This window comes from Seriola lalandi, unplaced genomic scaffold (assembly GCF_002814215.2).
Source record: "Seriola lalandi dorsalis isolate HSWRI2012SDOR001 ecotype SW California unplaced genomic scaffold, Sedor1 jcf7180002054976, whole genome shotgun sequence".
Taxonomy (NCBI): Eukaryota; Metazoa; Chordata; class Actinopteri; order Carangiformes; family Carangidae; genus Seriola; species Seriola lalandi.
This window is the reverse complement of record NW_019525526.1, coordinates 599,224-617,827: the sequence shown is the minus strand read 5'-3', so window position 1 is coordinate 617,827 and position 18,604 is coordinate 599,224. Positions and strand designations below refer to the sequence as shown.

Sequence of the window (18,604 nt, the reverse complement as noted above, 5' to 3'; positions counted from 1 at the left end):
TGGGTAATGTCCGACTTTTATTATTTTCTTTATTTAATTTGACTTAATTTTATTGATTACTTTATGATTTTTTGAGTTTCTTGATTTTTACTGACAGCACTCCTGCTGGTGACACTTTGGTTTATTTGCACTAACACTAAGACACTTTAGTATGAAGGTCTGGGTGACATCACTCCCATCAGTTAGACCTGTGTGTGTGAGTGTAAAGTTTACCACATGTGAAAATCTGTCCGCTTTTAAACTATTGTTCCCTTCCGCTGTCAGCCCTGAAATAATGGTATTTGCAGACTTTAATGCAGCAAGATGCTTTTTCCTCGACTTTACCTGTCATCTAAAACAGAAGTGAAAATAAGATGAGGAGATCATGATCGATAATGTCCATGTTCTGAAGGTTCGACTCTGGAATGTCAGTGGTAGTGACAGATATATAAAGAGTTGCAGGTGGGTGTGTCCAAATCTTGTGTGACGTTCTCTGAACCTGTCAGCTGCTGTATAAAACTGAACTTGATGAATCAAAGTGTAACTGGGAGAATCTGTGGTACTCGAGGTCCCCCTACAGTACAGGAGATTATAGTTTTGGTAACAGTTGTGAAAAGTGCTGTGGCTTTGTTACAGTAATAACTATGTTGTCATGTTATTACATAACATCAGGAGAGACTTTAGTACAGGGTTTTTGTTCAGCTTCCACATGTGTCTGTATCACTGTGTTCACTCACAGCACAGAAATACAAGCCTTGATCTCCAGGCTCCAGATTCTTCACTATCAATGTCCCGCTCTCAGCATTAGGTTTAGTGGCTGAGAATTTCTCTTTACTGGACTTTCCAAAGTCATGATCATCGTTACCAGCTGTTGTAGACACAATTAGTTCCATATTTTCTCCAGGCAGCTGTCTGTACCAGTACATATATACGTAGCCACCACCCTTGGTGTGGTTGCATTCTATTGTTGCATTGTCACCCTTGGTTTCCCACAGTGTTGAAGTCTGATGGACGTCACTCCCATCAGTCAGACCTGTGTGTGACAGTAAAGGTTACCAAAGTTTGTTTTAACTCACATACAGCAGAACATTTACAGTGATTTGAGGTTTTGCTTGTTCCTTCTAATAGAAGATGAAGTCAGTAATGCAGTGTGCTGATCTTTTTGTACTTTACCTTTTATCCAGAGCAGAAATAGCAGCAAGCTGACGAGACCGTGTTTGATAATGTCCATGTTCAGAGAGTCAGAGTCTTACACAGAACTGTCAGTTAGTTACAGAGATATGAAGAGTGGCAGGTGGGAGTGTCACATATTGTGTGAAGTGTTACTGGGAGAATCTGTGGTACTCGAGGTCCCCCTACAGTACAGGAGATTATAGTTTTGGTAACAGTTGTGAAAAGTGCTGTGGGATTTTTGTTCAGCTGCCACATGTGTCTGTATCACTGTGTTGATTCACAGCACAGAAATACAAGCCTTGATCTCCAGGCTCCAGATTCTCCACTGTGAATGTCCCGCTCTCAGCACCAGGTTTAGTGGCTGAGAATTTCTTTTTGTCGAAATCTCCAAAGTCGTTTTTACCTGTTTTTGTGAACACAATTAGTTCCATAGTTTCTCCAGGCAGCTGTCTGTACCAGTACATCTGGGAGTATCTAGCATCCTTGTTATGTTTACAGTGCATTGTTGCATTGTCACCCTTGTCTTTCCACAGTATGGGGATCTGGTTGACATCACTCCCATCAATAAAACTTGTGTCCAACACATTGATAGTGAGAATTTTAACTAAACCACTCTTCAACCCTCTACAGCCACCCCTAAAATAAAAGGTTAACTTACATTTAATCCAAAGCAGAAATATGAAAAAGCTGCAGGGTCGTGTTTGATCACGTCCATGTTATCACAGTCTGAGGCTCATGTATAACTGTCATGTTATTCACAGAGATATAAAGAGTTGTAGGTGGGAGTGTCACTAGTGTGTTACACCTGATCCTGCAGCTGTATCAAAAGCCTCTCAGTGAATCAGGATGTAGCTGGGAGTATTTGTGGTGCTTGAGGTCCCCCTACAGTACATGAGACTGATTAGTGAGGGATAGAGGTGTGCTAGCAATACACTGGGGTTTTTGTTCATCTACCAAGTGTGTCTGTATCACTGTGCTCACTAACGGCACAGAAATACAAGCATTGATCTCCAGGCTCCAGATTCTTTACCGTCAGTGTCCCACTTTGAGCATCAGGTTTAGTGGCTGGAAATTTATCCTCTCCGAAATCAGGTTCATTTTGAGCTTTTTCATTTGGAATGAAAAGTATTGGTTTCATGTTTTTTCCTGGCAGCTGTCTGTACCAGTACATCTGGTAATAGGCAGCACCCTTGGTGTAGTTGCAATGCATCTTTGCACTTTCACCCTGGTTCTTCCACAGTATGGGGGTCTGGTTGACATCATTGCCACCAGTAGGACCTGTGTGTTCAACAGTAGATGTTAACACATGCAAACTCTTATATTCTCTTATTATTCTCTGACATCACTGCCATTTCAAATGATAAACTCTTATTAGGTATAAAAGCAAAAAAATTGAATGAACACAAAAACATAAAAATGTACATTTTTATTTCTATTTACAAATCCATTTAGTCCTCGGTTGATTCTCTTGTTTATTACCTGAAGTCCAAAGCAAACAGACAGACAGTGTGAGGAGGTTTTGTTTGATGATAATATCCATGTTGTGTCAGGCAGAAACTAACACAGTCTCATTTAGTGACAAAAATATGAACAGCTGCAGGTGGGAGTGTTAGTTCTTTGTGTTATGTAATGTTGAGTATAGTAAGTGGTAGAGTTCCCCCTTCAGTCAATCACTCTTATCTGCAATAACTCTAATTCCAGTCAGTTATAATAAAAAGCTGCTTGTCAGTGATTTTTTTTTTTGATGAAGAAAACATGAAAGATCTTTCTGTGCCAGCAAACATCTAAAAAAACTAACACCTGATGAAGTTTTAACTTTCAGGTTCAATTTCAGATTCTATAAATGTTTTAGCGAGAAATTTCAAACCATAAATGGACAGAATAGAAGTGTTGAAGATCAAGTGATAGACCCTCATTTCCACACCAACATACTGTTCACATTCACTCAGTCATAAATTTACCGTCTTCTCTGAAGCTGAACAGCTGCTGGTGGTGACTCACTGGCTGTTCAACAAAATGACATTTTCCAGGAAAAGTTGCACTGTTTTTTTTTTTCTTCTGATGTTTCACCTTCTTGCAATCGGTGTAAATCTATGATTAGTAATCTCACACATTCTTTCTGGTCATGCAGCACCCTGTTTTCCTGGGGCTTTTGGGAAACGTTGGGAGACAGATCCGATGATGGTGATTCTTGGAGCAACTAGCTCTTCATTTTCTGTCAATAAATAAGAAAAAAATGTCTGTCTTGTTTGGAAAAGTAACTGCAAAGAAGTTAATTTTACGAATGCAGAAGCTGGACACTGTCCCCACATATGATCAGCGGTTGGGAGAAATGGCAAACACACTACACTTTAGATTTTAGAGCTAGATTTTACAATGAAGATAGAGGTGTGTTTGATCTGGGACCATGTGATAAAAGTATTTCAGGCTAAGAATTCATGTGTTGAGTTCAATGTAAAGCATCATGCTGTGTATTTTGTTTCCTTTTTCCTCCCAAAAGGTATTTGTAATATGTAAGTATAATTTAGTTCTTTAAAAGAATCACTAACTTGCACTTAATATATCTGTGGCTGTGGCTGCTGTTGTCATGATTGGTGTGAAAAATAATGAACATATTTTAAATTGAAAAAAAGAAACAAAAGGCAGTTTCCTCTTTGAGTCCGTGCAGGTCACTGAAGGTGACTTCTCCCACGCACTGAATGTGGCTGCGAGCGAGACGGAGGCGCCAAGTATGGCTACAGATTTACAGAGCTGAATTGGTGACTCACATGAAAGCACTGCAGCTATTCATGCTGTTGACATCAGTATTTAGTTTTTAAATGGATCGTAGAAGTTGCCATATATAGCTCCAAAAAGTGCTCTTGCTGTAAGACACAGTTCTACTGTAGTTTCATTTACAGCTCCTATAAAGTTTGGACCAGTAGGTGGCACCGTTCTCATACTTTTGCAGTGAGACAGAAATAAAATAAATAAAAACAAACATGGGACGAACCTTTCCTCTGAATCTGAGTCCAGACTTAGACTGTGAGTCATGAGTTATTAGACGGCTTTGAAAGCACAAGTACAGTCATTTACATTTAAATTTGATTCCGCCCCCTGGTGTTTTAAAGCCCAAGCATGTCCTCTGATCTCCTGGCTCCTCTCCCTGTGCGGTTTCTGCAAGTCACTGTAGATCATATTGGATGAAATATTTATTCACACAGCTGTGGTTGGTTTTCACAGACATCTTACAAGTGTACACAGTTCAGAGATATGTGAGATTTCACAACCCAATATTGAACAGGAAGGATGCTGTGTCTGTGCGGCAGGAAGCTCAAACTGTTCATTGGTGAGACCGGTTCGAGGGGGGATCAGGAACAGCTGCTGGCTTCACCTGACACTCACCTGGTACATTTATGTGCAGTTACTATATAATTTAGTTTAATATGATCAAGCGTACTAACACTATTGCATTTAAGTGTGATCTATGATTAGATCACTCTAAAGATAAACCACAAAAACATTAATAAAAATAATTTAAAAATTCTAATTAATCTCATAAACTCAGTCAATCAGTCTTTTTTCCTTCATCTGATATTATTCAGTTTCATAAAAAGTCAGTAAAGATCTTGACGTAACAGGATATTTATTTACAAAAATGACAGTGATGTAATGTTGTGACATCAACAAGCGTTTCTGGAACGTCTCCAAAAACCCTTTCTTCCACTGAACCCAGTGAGACAAATGAGTATCCTCAGGATTTCGGATGAAAATTATGACACATGGGAAAATTTTCCATGATGTTGTGGTCTGTGCGTCATAACGCTATTTGTGTTAAAAACAAAGCCAGCTGTCAAATAAACCTTTGCAAACTTTGGTCTCTAGGGAGAGAACAAATCCAATTTTAGTCCTCATAAACTAAACGAAGTAAATTACTGTGAGCCCCTGGGTGATGCAGAGTTTTTTCACTGTTTAACGTTTGGAAATTGTCCGCTGTCTGCCCCCGAAAAGGTCTCTTTGCTTTTCAAAATAACAATACAATGGTTACAAAATGCATTAAAATATGCAGTATAAATATCAATGATTTCAAACTGATAATCATAATAATGTTGAAAAGCCAAGTTAACTGAGTCCATGTCAGCGTCTTCAGGACACACACAGACCTAATGTTGTGACTCACTGTTACCCTCGAGGATAAACAGCATTTTGTCCTTTGCGATCACCATTAAGACGGTTAAAGGGTCAGTCCACCCAAATTACTGAGTGCAATTTTGTTTTTGGTGCACTGAGCTTTAAAATGTCCCTCTAGAAATCATATTGTGGTTTGGCACACAAACTGTAAAGAGGACAGTTATTATCATTTTTTTTTTAAATTACGCAAATAAAACCAAAAACAATATCCTTGCATACCACTAATATTTGGTAAGATATTTCAGTTGTAAATGGGGTGGACTGAGCCTTTAACAGTATGACTATGAGCAGATTTAGTAAGGGTGGAAAGGTCTGTCAGGTGAAAGTGTTGAATCCAGTCTTATTGTGCAGAGGAATCCCCTCTGCTCCTCTGAACTCCTCTGCAATGTCATCGAATGTGCGCCCCTTCGTCTCAGGGAGGCGAATCCAGGTGAAGGTGAAGGCGAGCAGAGCCACGATCATGAAGAGGAGGTAGATGTACTCACCGCAGACTTTCTGTTTGTGGAAGAGACACCACAAGAATTCCTTTAAGCAGGGAATTTGACCTTTGTATATCAAACAGTAGATCTAAATTCTGGCCCAAACTGCAGCACAATCATACCATGTGAAACAACACAGAATCTCAGAGTAAGAAGTAAAAGAAGAAAAAGAGAAGAAAGAAGAGCTTTAAAACAAGAAAGGAGAAAAACAACAAGGTTGTTTTATTTGGTTCATTGGTCTTAGTTTCAGGTTGGCTGCAGTCTCTGCTGTTCAAACAGATGTTTCCCTGGTTAACTGTTAATTTACTCACTATTATTTAAACCTGATTTTAAAGGATTTAGAAACAGATTTATACATATTTAACATTGAACAGATTTATGTCTTTTTTTTTATAGTCGATTCATATGTATATAACAGACTGAACAGATTTATAGTCTGTATTCAACAGCCGTGTCTCTGAGGTGCAAGCGAACTGGCAAAAGCAAACAAGAAATCCACCTCTAAAGTTTCCCCTGACGTTTAGCTCGGTCACTCAGCATGCAGGCCAACATTATAAACCCACCAGTAATGGAGGAAAGAGGAGCGCCAGAACAAACTTCCCTCCCCAGTTGAGCATGCTGGTGAAGGCCATGGCGATGGGTCTGCCAGGCTGGTCGAACAGCTCGGCCGCGATGAACCAGGAGATGGGGCCAGGGCCCAGCTCATAGGCCGAAATCAGGCAGAAAACCAGCAGGACCTGCAGGCTCCGCAGCTCCGGGGCCAGGTGCTGAACGGTGGACAGACGAGTTTCTTCGTCATTGTGTATTTGTTAATGTTTAAGAGGAAAATTAGACTAGACTTAAGTTTCAAACCGTTCTCAAAAAGATACCATAGTGTGTTTTAACAATTCAACTGCGAATGCTATAAATATCAAACGTTGGACATCTAGTGCATATCCAATATTACAATACAACTTTTCCTGCACAAATGAAAATAACAATTGCACTGAGCAAAATGATCTCACCAGGACAGAATCGACTATGGTCATGAGTAAATTGCACACTGCTATGGAGATGAAACCAGTCAGGAGCAATCTCCTCCTCCCTGCCCTTTCCATCAGGAAGAACTGGAGAGGAAAAAACAACTCAGCGGTGACTCTGCTCACATTTCATCCGGCTTTTTTGAATTAAAATGCAACATTATACCTGTTGTGGTTCAGGCTGTAAAACCATTCAAGACTCAGAAGATTCAACACTTTATCTTTAGTCCAACATTTGGGTTCAGCTTGTGGCAAAATCTACAAAATGTGATTCACCTTATATATTAAATAGATTTAAAGTTTAGTGATCAGACTTGTGAGTTTCTGTTGAGCAGCCCTTTTATCATGATATCAATCATATTGTTACAATTACATGTGAAGCTGCAATTATAAAGGCTCACAACTAGATTTTGTACTTACTGCTACCAAAGTGAAGGTCACATTGACAGCCCCCACACCCAGAGTCAGGTATTTGGCCTCATCAAACTTGGCCTGGAACATTCTGGTGGAATAATTGATGATCTGAAGGAAAAGAGCAGAAATTGACTTTAATTTAGTGGGTGGTTGGTGCTGAGGTTGAATAATTTATAGATTTACCAGAGAGCTGGGCTGAATATTCATCAGAGAGTGAGCGAGCCAGCAAAAAACTGAGCTTCACTCTGAGAGTATCGTTGTTTTATTTATGTTTTACCAGTAATTTACCAAATAATATTTTAGGAGTACCACCTTCGCCTTGTGTGAAACTGTTCAAAACTCATTTCATGCGACTCACTGCGTTGAATCCGGACAGCTGGCTGCCTAAGTTAATGATGAGGACGATGATGATCGGCTGCTTGTAGCTGCGCTTCTTGAAGAACTCGTGGATGGTGACACCGCTCTGAGTGTGGGCGGCCTCTTCCTTCATCTCTTCCAGCTCAGCAAACACTTTCTCTGCTCTGCCTCTCAGTCGCAGCAGGGCTGGGGGGTAAAACACCTTCTATAAAGAAGCTGAGATACTGGAGTGCATTAAAAGCATTTTCATGTTTTGATTCAGCCATGAATCCATAAACTGGTAATAAAGCTTCTTCAGGTCATCACTGGCGACATCTATACAGAAACTCTTTTCAATAATCAATGGAGCTGTAGGAGGACATTTAACTGTTGCGTGATGGAGCTCCAGTGAAATAATGTGACCGGTGATGTGAAAACTGCAGAGACAGTGCAACCCACCAGCCTCTGCCTTGCTCTCCTCTCCGCGGTTGATGAGCAGGTATCGAGGGCTCTCAGGGCAGAAAGGCAGGACCAGGTACTGGGTCAAGGCCGGGATGAGAGACAGGGACAGCATCATGGCCCAGTAATGCTCTGTACCCAACACTGTCTCCAGACCAGCAACCTGCAGCAAACAAATTCAGGACTGTTTGACAGTTTCACTTCCTCAACAACCTCAAACTGCTTTTTCATTTATCTCTGACTCCTCACCATCCCCACCAGGATGCCCGAGGCAAAGGACACCTGGTTGAGTGTAGCAAAGGCGCCTCTCAGGTTGGTGGGGGACACTTCCTGGATGTACAGCGGATTAAGAGTCATCACCAGGCCGCAGAACAGACCGAACACCAGCCGTCCCAGGATGAGAACTTCAAATGACTCGCAGGCTTTGGATGCGGACATCAGACATGCTCCCACCACGGAGAGACAGTTCACTATTAGAATGGAGTTACGCCTGGAGGGGAAGATGTGAGAAATGACAAACACAAGAAAAGTTAAAAAAAATATGACGGAAATATTAAGAAAAATAATAATTTTCATACCGTCCATAAGAATCTGCTACATATTTGACTCCCAGAGAACCAAGCAAGGCTCCAAAGTCCTTAATGCTGACGGAGAGGGACCACAGCAGAGTCAGACTGTGATCTGGCATCGACTGGTTGTGTCTGGCTCTCCAGGTGTGGTTGAAGAACTCTTCGATGATCTGAACAACAATTGTAAAGCGAGGCAATCTGCGTCACTAAATACATGATAAGCAAAACTTCAAATTGAGGAATTCACCTTTAAAACTGCTTTTTTTTTCTCAACGTACAACCAAACAAGTTTCTGATCGAAAATTTTATTCAATAATCTAAATCATTAAATCCATCTGGAATTAAAAACCTTTTATGTTGCACTAATTATTTCCGACTGAATGTGTCGTGAGAAATGTATAAAATCTGAAGGTCTGTTTAAGACTAAATTCAAACAAAAGTAATTAAAAATAAATTTAAAAAAGTCATTTATTGCAAAAGTTTAGTCAACCTGTTAAAAATCAAACCTCTGCCAGCCCAGAGGAGCCAGGCCTGGAGTTGAGCCGGAGGGTTTCAGCAGATTAAGTTCATTCAGTGTTTTATTTGGGCTGTGAGATATTTGTTTGGCCATCAGCAACTTTTTCGGCCTTCCCCTCTGAACGGATGATAACCTGGGCTGATACTGGCGCTCTGTGCTGCAGTTCTGTACTTCACTTGCATTTAAAGTCCATTATTGCTCTGCGAGACCTCCTGCACGAAGTCTTGATAGATATAGTCATTATTTCAACGTAGGAATTTGTATTCTTTCATTGAGACAGGTACTGATGGGTTTCATGTCGGGATGGATGTTAATGTACAGCAGTGGTGTAGCCGAGTCTCGAGTCCCAAGTGTTTGAATCCGAGTCACCAAAGAAGATCACGAGTCGAGTACAAGTAGAGTCCCAATGACCCAAGTCCAAGTCTGAGTCATCTAGGTCGAGTCTGAGTCCAGTTCAGAGACGGGTTCCAGTGCAAACGGAGTTTATTTACTGTGTGTGACATGATAGTTGGAGTCCTTGTCTCCAACTTTTGAGTCAACGCTCAAGTCTAAGTCCAAGTCATCAGTGTTTAAGTCCAAGTCACAAGTCCTGAAAAGCAGAACTCGAGTTGGACTTGAGTCTGAGTCCTGGACTCCAGAACTACAACACTGATGGACGGTATATTCATAAAGATAATTTTAACACTAAAAATAGAAGAGAGTTCTTTGAAGCCAAATGTTGTTTTCAGTATCAACCAACATCATGTCATGTTCCCCCTTTAGCTCCTGTGTGTCCTGCTCACCTTGGCTGGTGCATTGATGTTGCCGGTGTGGTAGCCAATCTGCAGGGAGCCCAGCACCGCTGCCAGGATGGAGGTCAGGAGCGTGGCAGTCAGATGGCTCTGTGCAGTAACAGTGTCGGGGTGATGTAAGTCATTCTTATTCATATCAGATTCACAACACTCTAACTTCCTCCTTCTTATTTTCTCAACAAAAATGAAACCACCGAAAGTTAAATGAACAGTAGCTACAATAAGATGTTTTGAATGCAACTTTTTTAAATCTACAGTACAGACTCAACCTCACTGACCCATCATGGCTCTCCCAACATAAGTGACTCTCTCACTATTTATTAAGGTCAAGGGTGGCAGGAACCACAGTGTTTTCACACACTGACAAGATGTCCAGAATTTTAATTACCACAAGTGAGTGTTAGGGCTCCTTCTGCCAGACTGTGTTCATTTGTAGAAAAATGGCTAAAACAACAAACCTCCTGGGACGCCATTTGTTTGGGTGAGTGTCACTCCGTCCAGATGTAGGTGCATTTATTTTCTTCTGACTTTCTCTGCTGTGAAAAACCCAAATGATGCCAGAATTAGACTGAGTATGATCACAGAGATACTGTACATGTGCTAACACAGCAACAAGATTTCATACATATTAAATATTTAATGGACTTGCTGTATGTTAGGTAAAATCTTTTTTTTTTTGTGTGTGTGTTTTAAAATTACAATTTTATTATAGTCTCCCGGCAGCATGACATCAAATAACATCCATCCAGGTGGAGCGATGTCCTGTACGCTTCACAGCACACAATGATTTTAGTTTTTTGAGAAAAGATGTCAAATATGTTGTAGAACGTTGTAGAAATCAAATCAATCAGTGAAATTATATGCTTTTAATGTACAGCTGTTCTTCTTACCTGTGCTGTGGAGTAAAACAAATTGCTTGTCGTGTTGAAAATATAAATCCAAAAAGTGAAAAAAAGAGAAGAAAGAAATCCAGTTAGTTGCTGCTGTGAGGAGATAACTTCTCTAACATTCATATTAAAGGCAAATTAAAATGTGATCAAACTTCATGAGTGAACTGGATTTACCTAGTTTCATCAGTGCGTTTGAAAATGGACACGATGACAGGTTTATTCTTAAAATCCCTATATATATTATTATGTAATAGTAAAAACAAACACCTTTACTGACTGTTATCTATATTAACATCTATATCTTTACATAGTTTTTCAAGTTCTCACCACAGTTCCTCAGTCACACGATGATCCCGTCTTCATCCCTGAGTTTCAAATATGACTGTGTAAATTTTCCTGTCTGAACATGCAAACACCAGCACTGGAAACTGTACACACACACACAAACACACACACAAACACACACACACACACACACACACACAGAACCAGTGAGTCCAGTGATGAAGTCACACCCAGCTGGTGAATTTGGGGCAGGCCTGACAGAATGGCAGCCTCGGGCCTCCTCTGGTTCTCATGGACCAGCTGATCAGCGTCCTGAGTTCTCACTGACTGAGGATCAGTTTACCAGCTACATCCAAACATTAAATTAACAACACGGCTGTTCCCAGGCCGCAGCTAAACTGAGTAGTACTGAATAGGCATTTTGGCAATAACACAGCCTCGTGCTTTAGCTGTGTGTGTGTGTGTGTGTGTGTGTGTGTGTGTGTGTGTGTGTGTGTGTGTAATTGTGTGCTGTGATGATGCTCACTAAAATGAAGAATTCAAGAGTGTCTGGTGACCTTGAATCTCCCAGTGTCTTTCTAGGAACTGTCTTGTTATTGCCTATCTTCCTCTGTGGTGGTGTTCTCATTTTGACACATGTTCTTCTTTTGGAGTATTAAAGAGAAATACTTCCTGTATTTCTTCGAGCCAACTTGCTGTGTAATGTAATGTAAATTATGTTTTTAGATAAATCAAACCGTACTTTGTTGGGTCAAGATGTTCGCTGACGGAGACACTCTGTGGTGCTTTCAAGGACAGTCCTAAAAGACAACACCCATCACACAATGCTGTGACAATTTAGAGCCTCAAGGATTTAACAGACAGTATCAGGAGGACGTATATGTGTGTGCATACACTCCCCTCTCTTCTTTGACCTCCTCCTCCTCTCCAAAATCCAGATACATGAGGGGGAACGATGGAGCAGTAAGGGTTGAGTGTTTGTATGTTATTATTATAATCCGGTCATTCATGTTCTTAATAATAAGGGTGATTATGTGTGTTTTTTTGTTTGTACATGGATGTGTTGTTAGCATGGAAATGTGTGTGTGATTCTGTGGGTTGCATGATTCAAGTTGAGTATCCATATCTCACATGCAGGTAATAACCAGCTCTCCCAAAATTTCCCATCTATGAAGTCATACAGTTCTTAAAATCCTGAATCTCATTACCTCAGTTTTATGGTTTTCATGCTTTAGTTTCAGCTGATGAACTGCGTGGCCTTACTGGAAGAGCCTTCCTTTATTCACTTCTTCACATGGATCATTGAAGTTTAATCCAATCCAGTCTTATCGAATGACTGTTACACAGTTACGAATGTTTCTGTTTGTGTGTGTGTGTGTTGAATGTGCAAACACATCTTGCTGTATAAGCTATATGTGTGCACATGAGGCATATACACTAGTAAAATGACACAAAAAAAGTGACACACACACACACACACACACACACACACACACACACACACAGACCTGACTGCCGAGGTGCACAAGCCAAATAAATAAAAGTATGAAGGAGAAAGATGAACTTCATAATAATGTTGGGTGAGGAAACCTCAGCCTCACCACAAACCACATCATTTGTGCTTGAAAATAATCTTTATTATTAAAGCTTAAGTAAAATATGTACAAATTAAATATTAAGTGGGCCCTGATGGAAGTGATGAAAAGCAGATCATTTCAATCCACAGAAAAGACTGAGCTGCACTGACTCATGTGAAATACTTGAGTTGTGCTGAAAACAGGAAATAAAAGACCTCTTCTTTAACCTCATATTTGCAAAACAGTGATAGTTTCACATGTCAAATATTTATTTCTTATAAACTATGTACTGTAATTTATTCATAGCTTCTTCTGAATATTCTGTATTTTTTGTATTTTTTAGTTATTTATTGTCAGACCTTAGAGAACATGTGTGTTTTTAAATAACCTATAATAAAACTGAAGATGTCTGTAGTCTAACATAAATGAGAAATACAATCCCTCTTTATTTCCATTTTATAGAGCTGAAGTTCTCACCAACACTTATTTCTGGCTGTACTTGCTGTACCTGTCACAGGACTGTATTTAAAACAAACCCTCAGATGTTCTTATCGTACATTAAAGCAAAAAAGAGTGGAAAAAATAGTTAGCATCAGGGGGTAAAATGCGTTGTCCACCTGCAAGCTCTGTTCTTGCAGCTGAGTTCTCAATTAGCATGTGGATACGCCTGTCTGGAACATGACCTTTGACCCCTGAGCCCTGGCCTCCTGGCAGGCAACCCCCTGACCCTGCTCAGGTGCTGCTGCAGGATCAGAGGGCATCAGGCACAAATGGTGAGCAGTGTACACTATCATCCCCCCACTGCTAATGTCCAGCTATCACACAAACTAATGGTCCTCTCTAATTACCTGTAATGGTGTTTGATCTGTTTCTAAGTGTTTCAGTGCACAAAGGAGGGAGAAAAAAAAACTGCACAAAATTACTCACCACTGCCAAAATGTGGGAAATGTAAAATAGTAGGTCATTGTACTGGAGAACTCGTTTATATCTCACACTTACCCAAATGATCCCTGTCATTAATGTATTTATTTATAATTTTTTGTTTGAAATGCATCAAAAATTGGATTTTCTATCTGTAGACATACTAAATATTTTATTCCTGTTTTTTTTAATAGGTGAAAAGTTTTTAGCGTAAAATCAGTCAATAATAAAAGCCATTTCAATGACCTACGTCTGAATATCAGAAAACATAAAGTTCTGAATCTCCTTGAACAACATCACGCAGCACCTGCACTGCCCGCACGTCACTTTCAAAACCCCAAATTCCAATCTTCACCTGTGAAACCCCTTTGCCAGCCCACCTACTCTCCACGCCACCTTCAACAAAGGGGAAAACACACACACGCTCTCTCTAAAACACACACACACACACACACACACACATGCATCCCTAAGCAGCTGCGTCATTATAAAACTCTTTTGAACTTCACACTGGAAGTCAAATGCCACATGTGTCAGTACAAGACAGATGTACTGCAGCTGCCTCTTGGCTCCAATTTCATCTGTGATACAAGCCTCTCTCTCTCACCCTCTCTCCCTCACTAGCAACCCCGCCTCCCTCCCTTCACTCCCATACCACCCCCATCACCAGCAACCTCACCCTGAAGCCCTCCGCCTCCCATCATGCACTGACAACATCCGCACCTTTGAAGTCTCATCACTAAATCAGAACATCTCCCACCACACACAAATCAACAGGCCCAACAGAGAGCATCTCTGTAGGCAGGTTTTGACATTCAAACAAGGGGATAATTAACCTCAAATATTTATGTAGCAACCAGAGGGTCCACTTTTAATAATTGTTCAAATGTTCAACCAGCTTCCTGTCAGGTTTCATGCTATACAAGCTTGAAATAACTTGCACATCAAAAAGTGGCATGTGCAACCCCAGTAGAGTTTAAAAAAAAATGCACAACACATAACTTTTCTTTAAAAATATTTATTGTCAGTTCATGAAACTCAAATGGCTTGGCTGATGCTGTGTAGTATGTGTGTGTACCTGGCTAACAGGGTTCAGTGTGTGAACTTGCAGCCTGCAGAGACCTGTCCTCACCATTAGGGGTCAGTGTGGAACTGGTTCTTCCCCCCTCAGACAGCTTGTCCTCTGTTCCAGCTCTAAATGCTTTCCCACTGCACAAGAAGTCCAAACTGAGCATAGTTTGAATAGATGTGGTATAAAACAGCATCAGGATCAGTTCCATATTATTGTTTCCTTTGTTGTTGTTTTCTAGCATTACTGTAGCACATGGACCAGTGTGACTCTGATGGTTTAATAGAAATAGGAAGAGAAGAGAAACTCTGTAGTTCTGTGACAGAAAAATCCATCTGAACATCTTTCCAGTTTATGATTAACAAGCTCTTCTCTTCATATGTGTTTGCAAGAAGTTAAAAAATGGCCTTCTCCAAGACCGGTCCTCTCCATTGTTCTGTCTCGTGTGTGTCTATTGTGACACAAGCTCAGGAATTAAGGCCTATATTACAGTGGACAAGCATTTTAGTTCTCGTTGCAGAGCCAAACAGCTGCACCTCAAGCCACGTAATTTACATTGACCAATTTCACCCAAAGACAACACGTCTGTGTTTTGTTTTCCTACAGATCTAATTTCTTCAGCCATGAATAAGAAATGTTGTCAAAACATCTTGCAGTGGAAAAGTGGCCGGTGAGGAGCAAGACAGTCTTGGCTTCCTGCTGTCAGGCTGACGATCATCTGTAAGCCTCCTTCACTATATGTCCCCCCATCGTGATTAGCAGTGATTACTAGCCTGTTAGGTTGTTTTAGATCTTGCATGTAATCTGCAGGTCTACGGCGTCTGGAAGCACTTCAGCAGACACACACAAGCCTAGTGTTCAAACCTGGACTGAGACAGGCGCTCAGGAGAGACTGCACAGCCCTCTAAAAAAGACAGGTTTCTTCTCTCATTCTTGGCATAACTGTCCAGTTCAAATTAGACGCGACTGGACTTGTGATTGTAGTGGATTAAGCACCAGATACTGTATACATTCTTGACCGTGTATAGTGACGATGACAGGAATCGTAAAACACAAGCCGAAAAAGTCAAATAACCCCGCCACAGATAAAATAAACACCGCTCTGAGCTGATAACATACAGTCTGGTCTAAGCATTTCAATGTTGTGAATTAGCTACTGTAATAGCCTAACGTTTGACATGATGTAAACACAGAAAGGTATATAATTTTTTTTTTTTTTTTTTTTTACAATAAGCCAGAATGACAGTGAAGTAAGTGAACTCCCATATGCCCCACAATGCAATTTAGTAAAACAAACAAACAAACAAAGGTTATTGTACATATTTACAATAGGAGCCTTTTTTTGTCTCGCATTCATGAGCCACTGCAGTGACTCTTGGGAATATGGTAAGAAATACACAACTCAAAACAAAATACACAAGCATTCAGACCACAATAGCAACTCGCAATTCTCCTTTCTCGAAACTCAATTGTTCCCAAATGTGAGGAAGAAACTTTTATTTTTCACATTCTAAAACTTGTTCACAAGGTCTTTCTCTGGACTTTTTCCTCCTTGCTCAGTCACTTTCCTATTAATCGGACACCCTGGGGGGTATTTTACTTAATGCACTGTCTTCCATAGGGTGGCAAAGCTCCAAGTATGTGTGGTGGTAAATGTTTCACAGAGCAGGGCTGACATCAACTGTTGGAGGACAGACAATGAATGTGCTTACATACACAAAATGTACTCTGATATTACTGGGCAGACTCAAATATTTATTTTAGGACCTGGCATTTGTAAATGCCACATCTTGTTTACAATAACAGGGATAAACGTGAATATGACGGCTGAAACGAGCTGATATTAATGGGATACTCGCCCACATAAACATCTTACTGGTTGGGATCAGTTACCTCTTTTTCCTGGTCCTATTAAGAACATTTAAAACTCATTCTCTGGACTATAATCTGTTTTGGAAAAGCTGTCGCCATTAGTAATGGTAACCAATAGAAACCGATGAACTCTTGATCACTATACAGAAAATTCAGCGTTAACGTGTTGGAAATACCAGCGTCTTTCACTGTTTTATAGAAAATGATTATTAACGTTAACTTATTAGAGGGACAATATGAGCCACAATGACTTGTAACTTCACATAAAATTACACAGCAGCATGACACACCGTGTAAGATCTGTGGTAACCAATGGCCTTCATTGTGGTTTGAACTTCAATCAACTTCTTTTGGCTCACTGTTGTTTGTTTTTATGGCGACTTTACTGTGTAGTTCAGTCTCAGTGCCGTCAGCAAACTGCTAAATAAACCCACTTCACGCTTCCAGCTTGGCACCAAAAACCAGACGGAGAAAATGGTCAGTAGTGACCATAGTGGAGCAGCTAATCAGCCAGATATGTTTCCCAGGAGTTGGTGGAAACCAAAGCAGAGCTAAAAGGAACGTGAATATTAGATTTGGGAATGGAAGGCAACCTTTTGCTAACATGTTAGCCACAATAGTTTTATAAGGCAATAATATTCCAGGGTTGTGTGTCTCTAGTTTTGGAGTGTATCTCCTAAGCTTTAATGTGTTTTTGATATGTTCATACTGCCACATGCATGTAAACACATAGACATGTTTCATCTGCTGGGTGCTGCAGTGTAAAGTATACTGCTAGGATTGTGTACACACTGTATTATGAGGGGAAGATTGGACATGACAGTCAAAGTACTCTTTCACCTTTTGATATTACCAATAGCTGCTTTAAGTTTTCCAATTCTCACAAGTCTCACATCTGTTACAATTTGCTTTTCAAATGTTTTTTTTAACTATAATTTATTTTCATCTCTGGTATTTAGTGAACAAAAAAAATCACACATCAGATTTTGTTTAACAAACATCTGACAAACATCTTGAGCCGAATTGTTAATGCTAAAAAGTTCTTTACAGTGCAAAGGGGATTGATGCAGCTAATTCTGCACTGATAAATTAGACTTTGATCACAGTCTACTTCTAATGCATGCGGTTCACTTAATATTGCATGTTCACATACAACATGACACACTTGTTTGAACTGGTCTGCATCGCCATAGTTTGTGTGTATCAAGGCAATCTTTGTACTGAATGTGACTCAATGTAAGCTCCTCTTTAGCGGGCTGCCACTGCCTGCATGCTACTATATGTAACAGGGGACATGTATGTTTAATTTCCTAACCACTGAATGCGGCAGACGGATCACATGGGGAAATGTGGTAACATGAACATACTCGTTCTTCCAGTGGTGAGCCGGTCTTCTCTTTACAAATATATTCTCATTCTTACCTAGACCTCTTCAGTCGCTTCAGGAGAAAAACAACACGTACAAACAGATAAAATGTCAAACATAGGGAGGAGAAAGTGCAAATATTTTGGCGCTGCTTCATTTTCTTTTCTTGTTTTTCTGTTCATTTTTTTTTTTTTAAACTCAGGAACTTCTTAATTTTTCTGCTCCATCTTTCTCTTTCCTGTCAGCAAGCGTACAGATGCCTTCCCTCTGCGCCCTCTGCTCTCGTCTCAGCTTCTGGATCCTTCTCTTCTCACACCAGACGACCTACTGGGAGCAGGACGGGCAGACGAGGGCGGGAAGGAGAGAGAAAAAGAAAAGAAAACGTATTCACATGTTAGTTTCAGTGTCCAGGCCACACATGTGCTGTTGCATGAGCTAACTTGGACAAACCAGCACAAGCACACTTTAAATAATGTATGTAAAATCTAATATACATAGTTTAAGAAATATAATTTTCTTAAAACCATCATTAGAGATGGATGCTGCGCTCCTGTGGAAAGCAGATCCGTCCTCATCGCACCAGAATCATTTTCCGCAGTGAAACAATAAAATAAACTCAAGTCCAGACTGAAGTTTACCCAAAAAAACAAAAATAAATAATTGTACCCTTCACTCACTAAAACTGTAACACAGCAATTCTGCTCCTTACTGTGTTGAT

General features: G+C 40.3%; 2 protein-coding genes across 9 annotated transcripts in view; both read right to left on the bottom strand.

Annotated features, from left to right (window-relative positions):
* Positions 1-4,760: 4,760 nt before the first annotated feature.
* On the bottom strand, positions 4,761-11,162 carry slc2a1c (solute carrier family 2 member 1c). Its single transcript, XM_023396331.2, has 13 exons — positions 11,124-11,162; positions 10,797-10,821; positions 10,606-10,675; positions 10,365-10,442; positions 9,898-9,996; positions 8,608-8,768; positions 8,279-8,519; positions 8,030-8,192; positions 7,593-7,777; positions 7,241-7,342; positions 6,806-6,907; positions 6,365-6,568; positions 4,761-5,817 (listed from the first exon to the last, which is right to left on the bottom strand). The coding sequence occupies exons 4-13, from the start codon at positions 10,377-10,379 to the stop codon at positions 5,638-5,640; spliced, it is 1,452 nt and encodes a 483-aa protein (XP_023252099.1). The 5' UTR covers positions 10,380-10,442; positions 10,606-10,675; positions 10,797-10,821; positions 11,124-11,162; the 3' UTR covers positions 4,761-5,637.
* Positions 11,163-14,581: 3,419 nt separating this feature from the next.
* Positions 14,582-18,604, bottom strand: part of smoc1 (SPARC related modular calcium binding 1) — a 47,876-nt gene continuing 43,853 nt past the window's right edge. For 6 of the 8 annotated variants that reach the window (XM_087171114.1, XM_087171113.1, XM_087171117.1 and 3 more), the window contains one exon: positions 14,582-18,213. In XM_087171114.1, the coding sequence (XP_087027240.1) occupies positions 18,197-18,213 (17 nt within the window). In that variant the 3' untranslated portion in view covers positions 14,582-18,196. The remainder of the gene's footprint in view (positions 18,214-18,604) is intronic. The other 2 variants (XM_087171116.1, XM_087171115.1) reach the window with 1 other exon arrangement.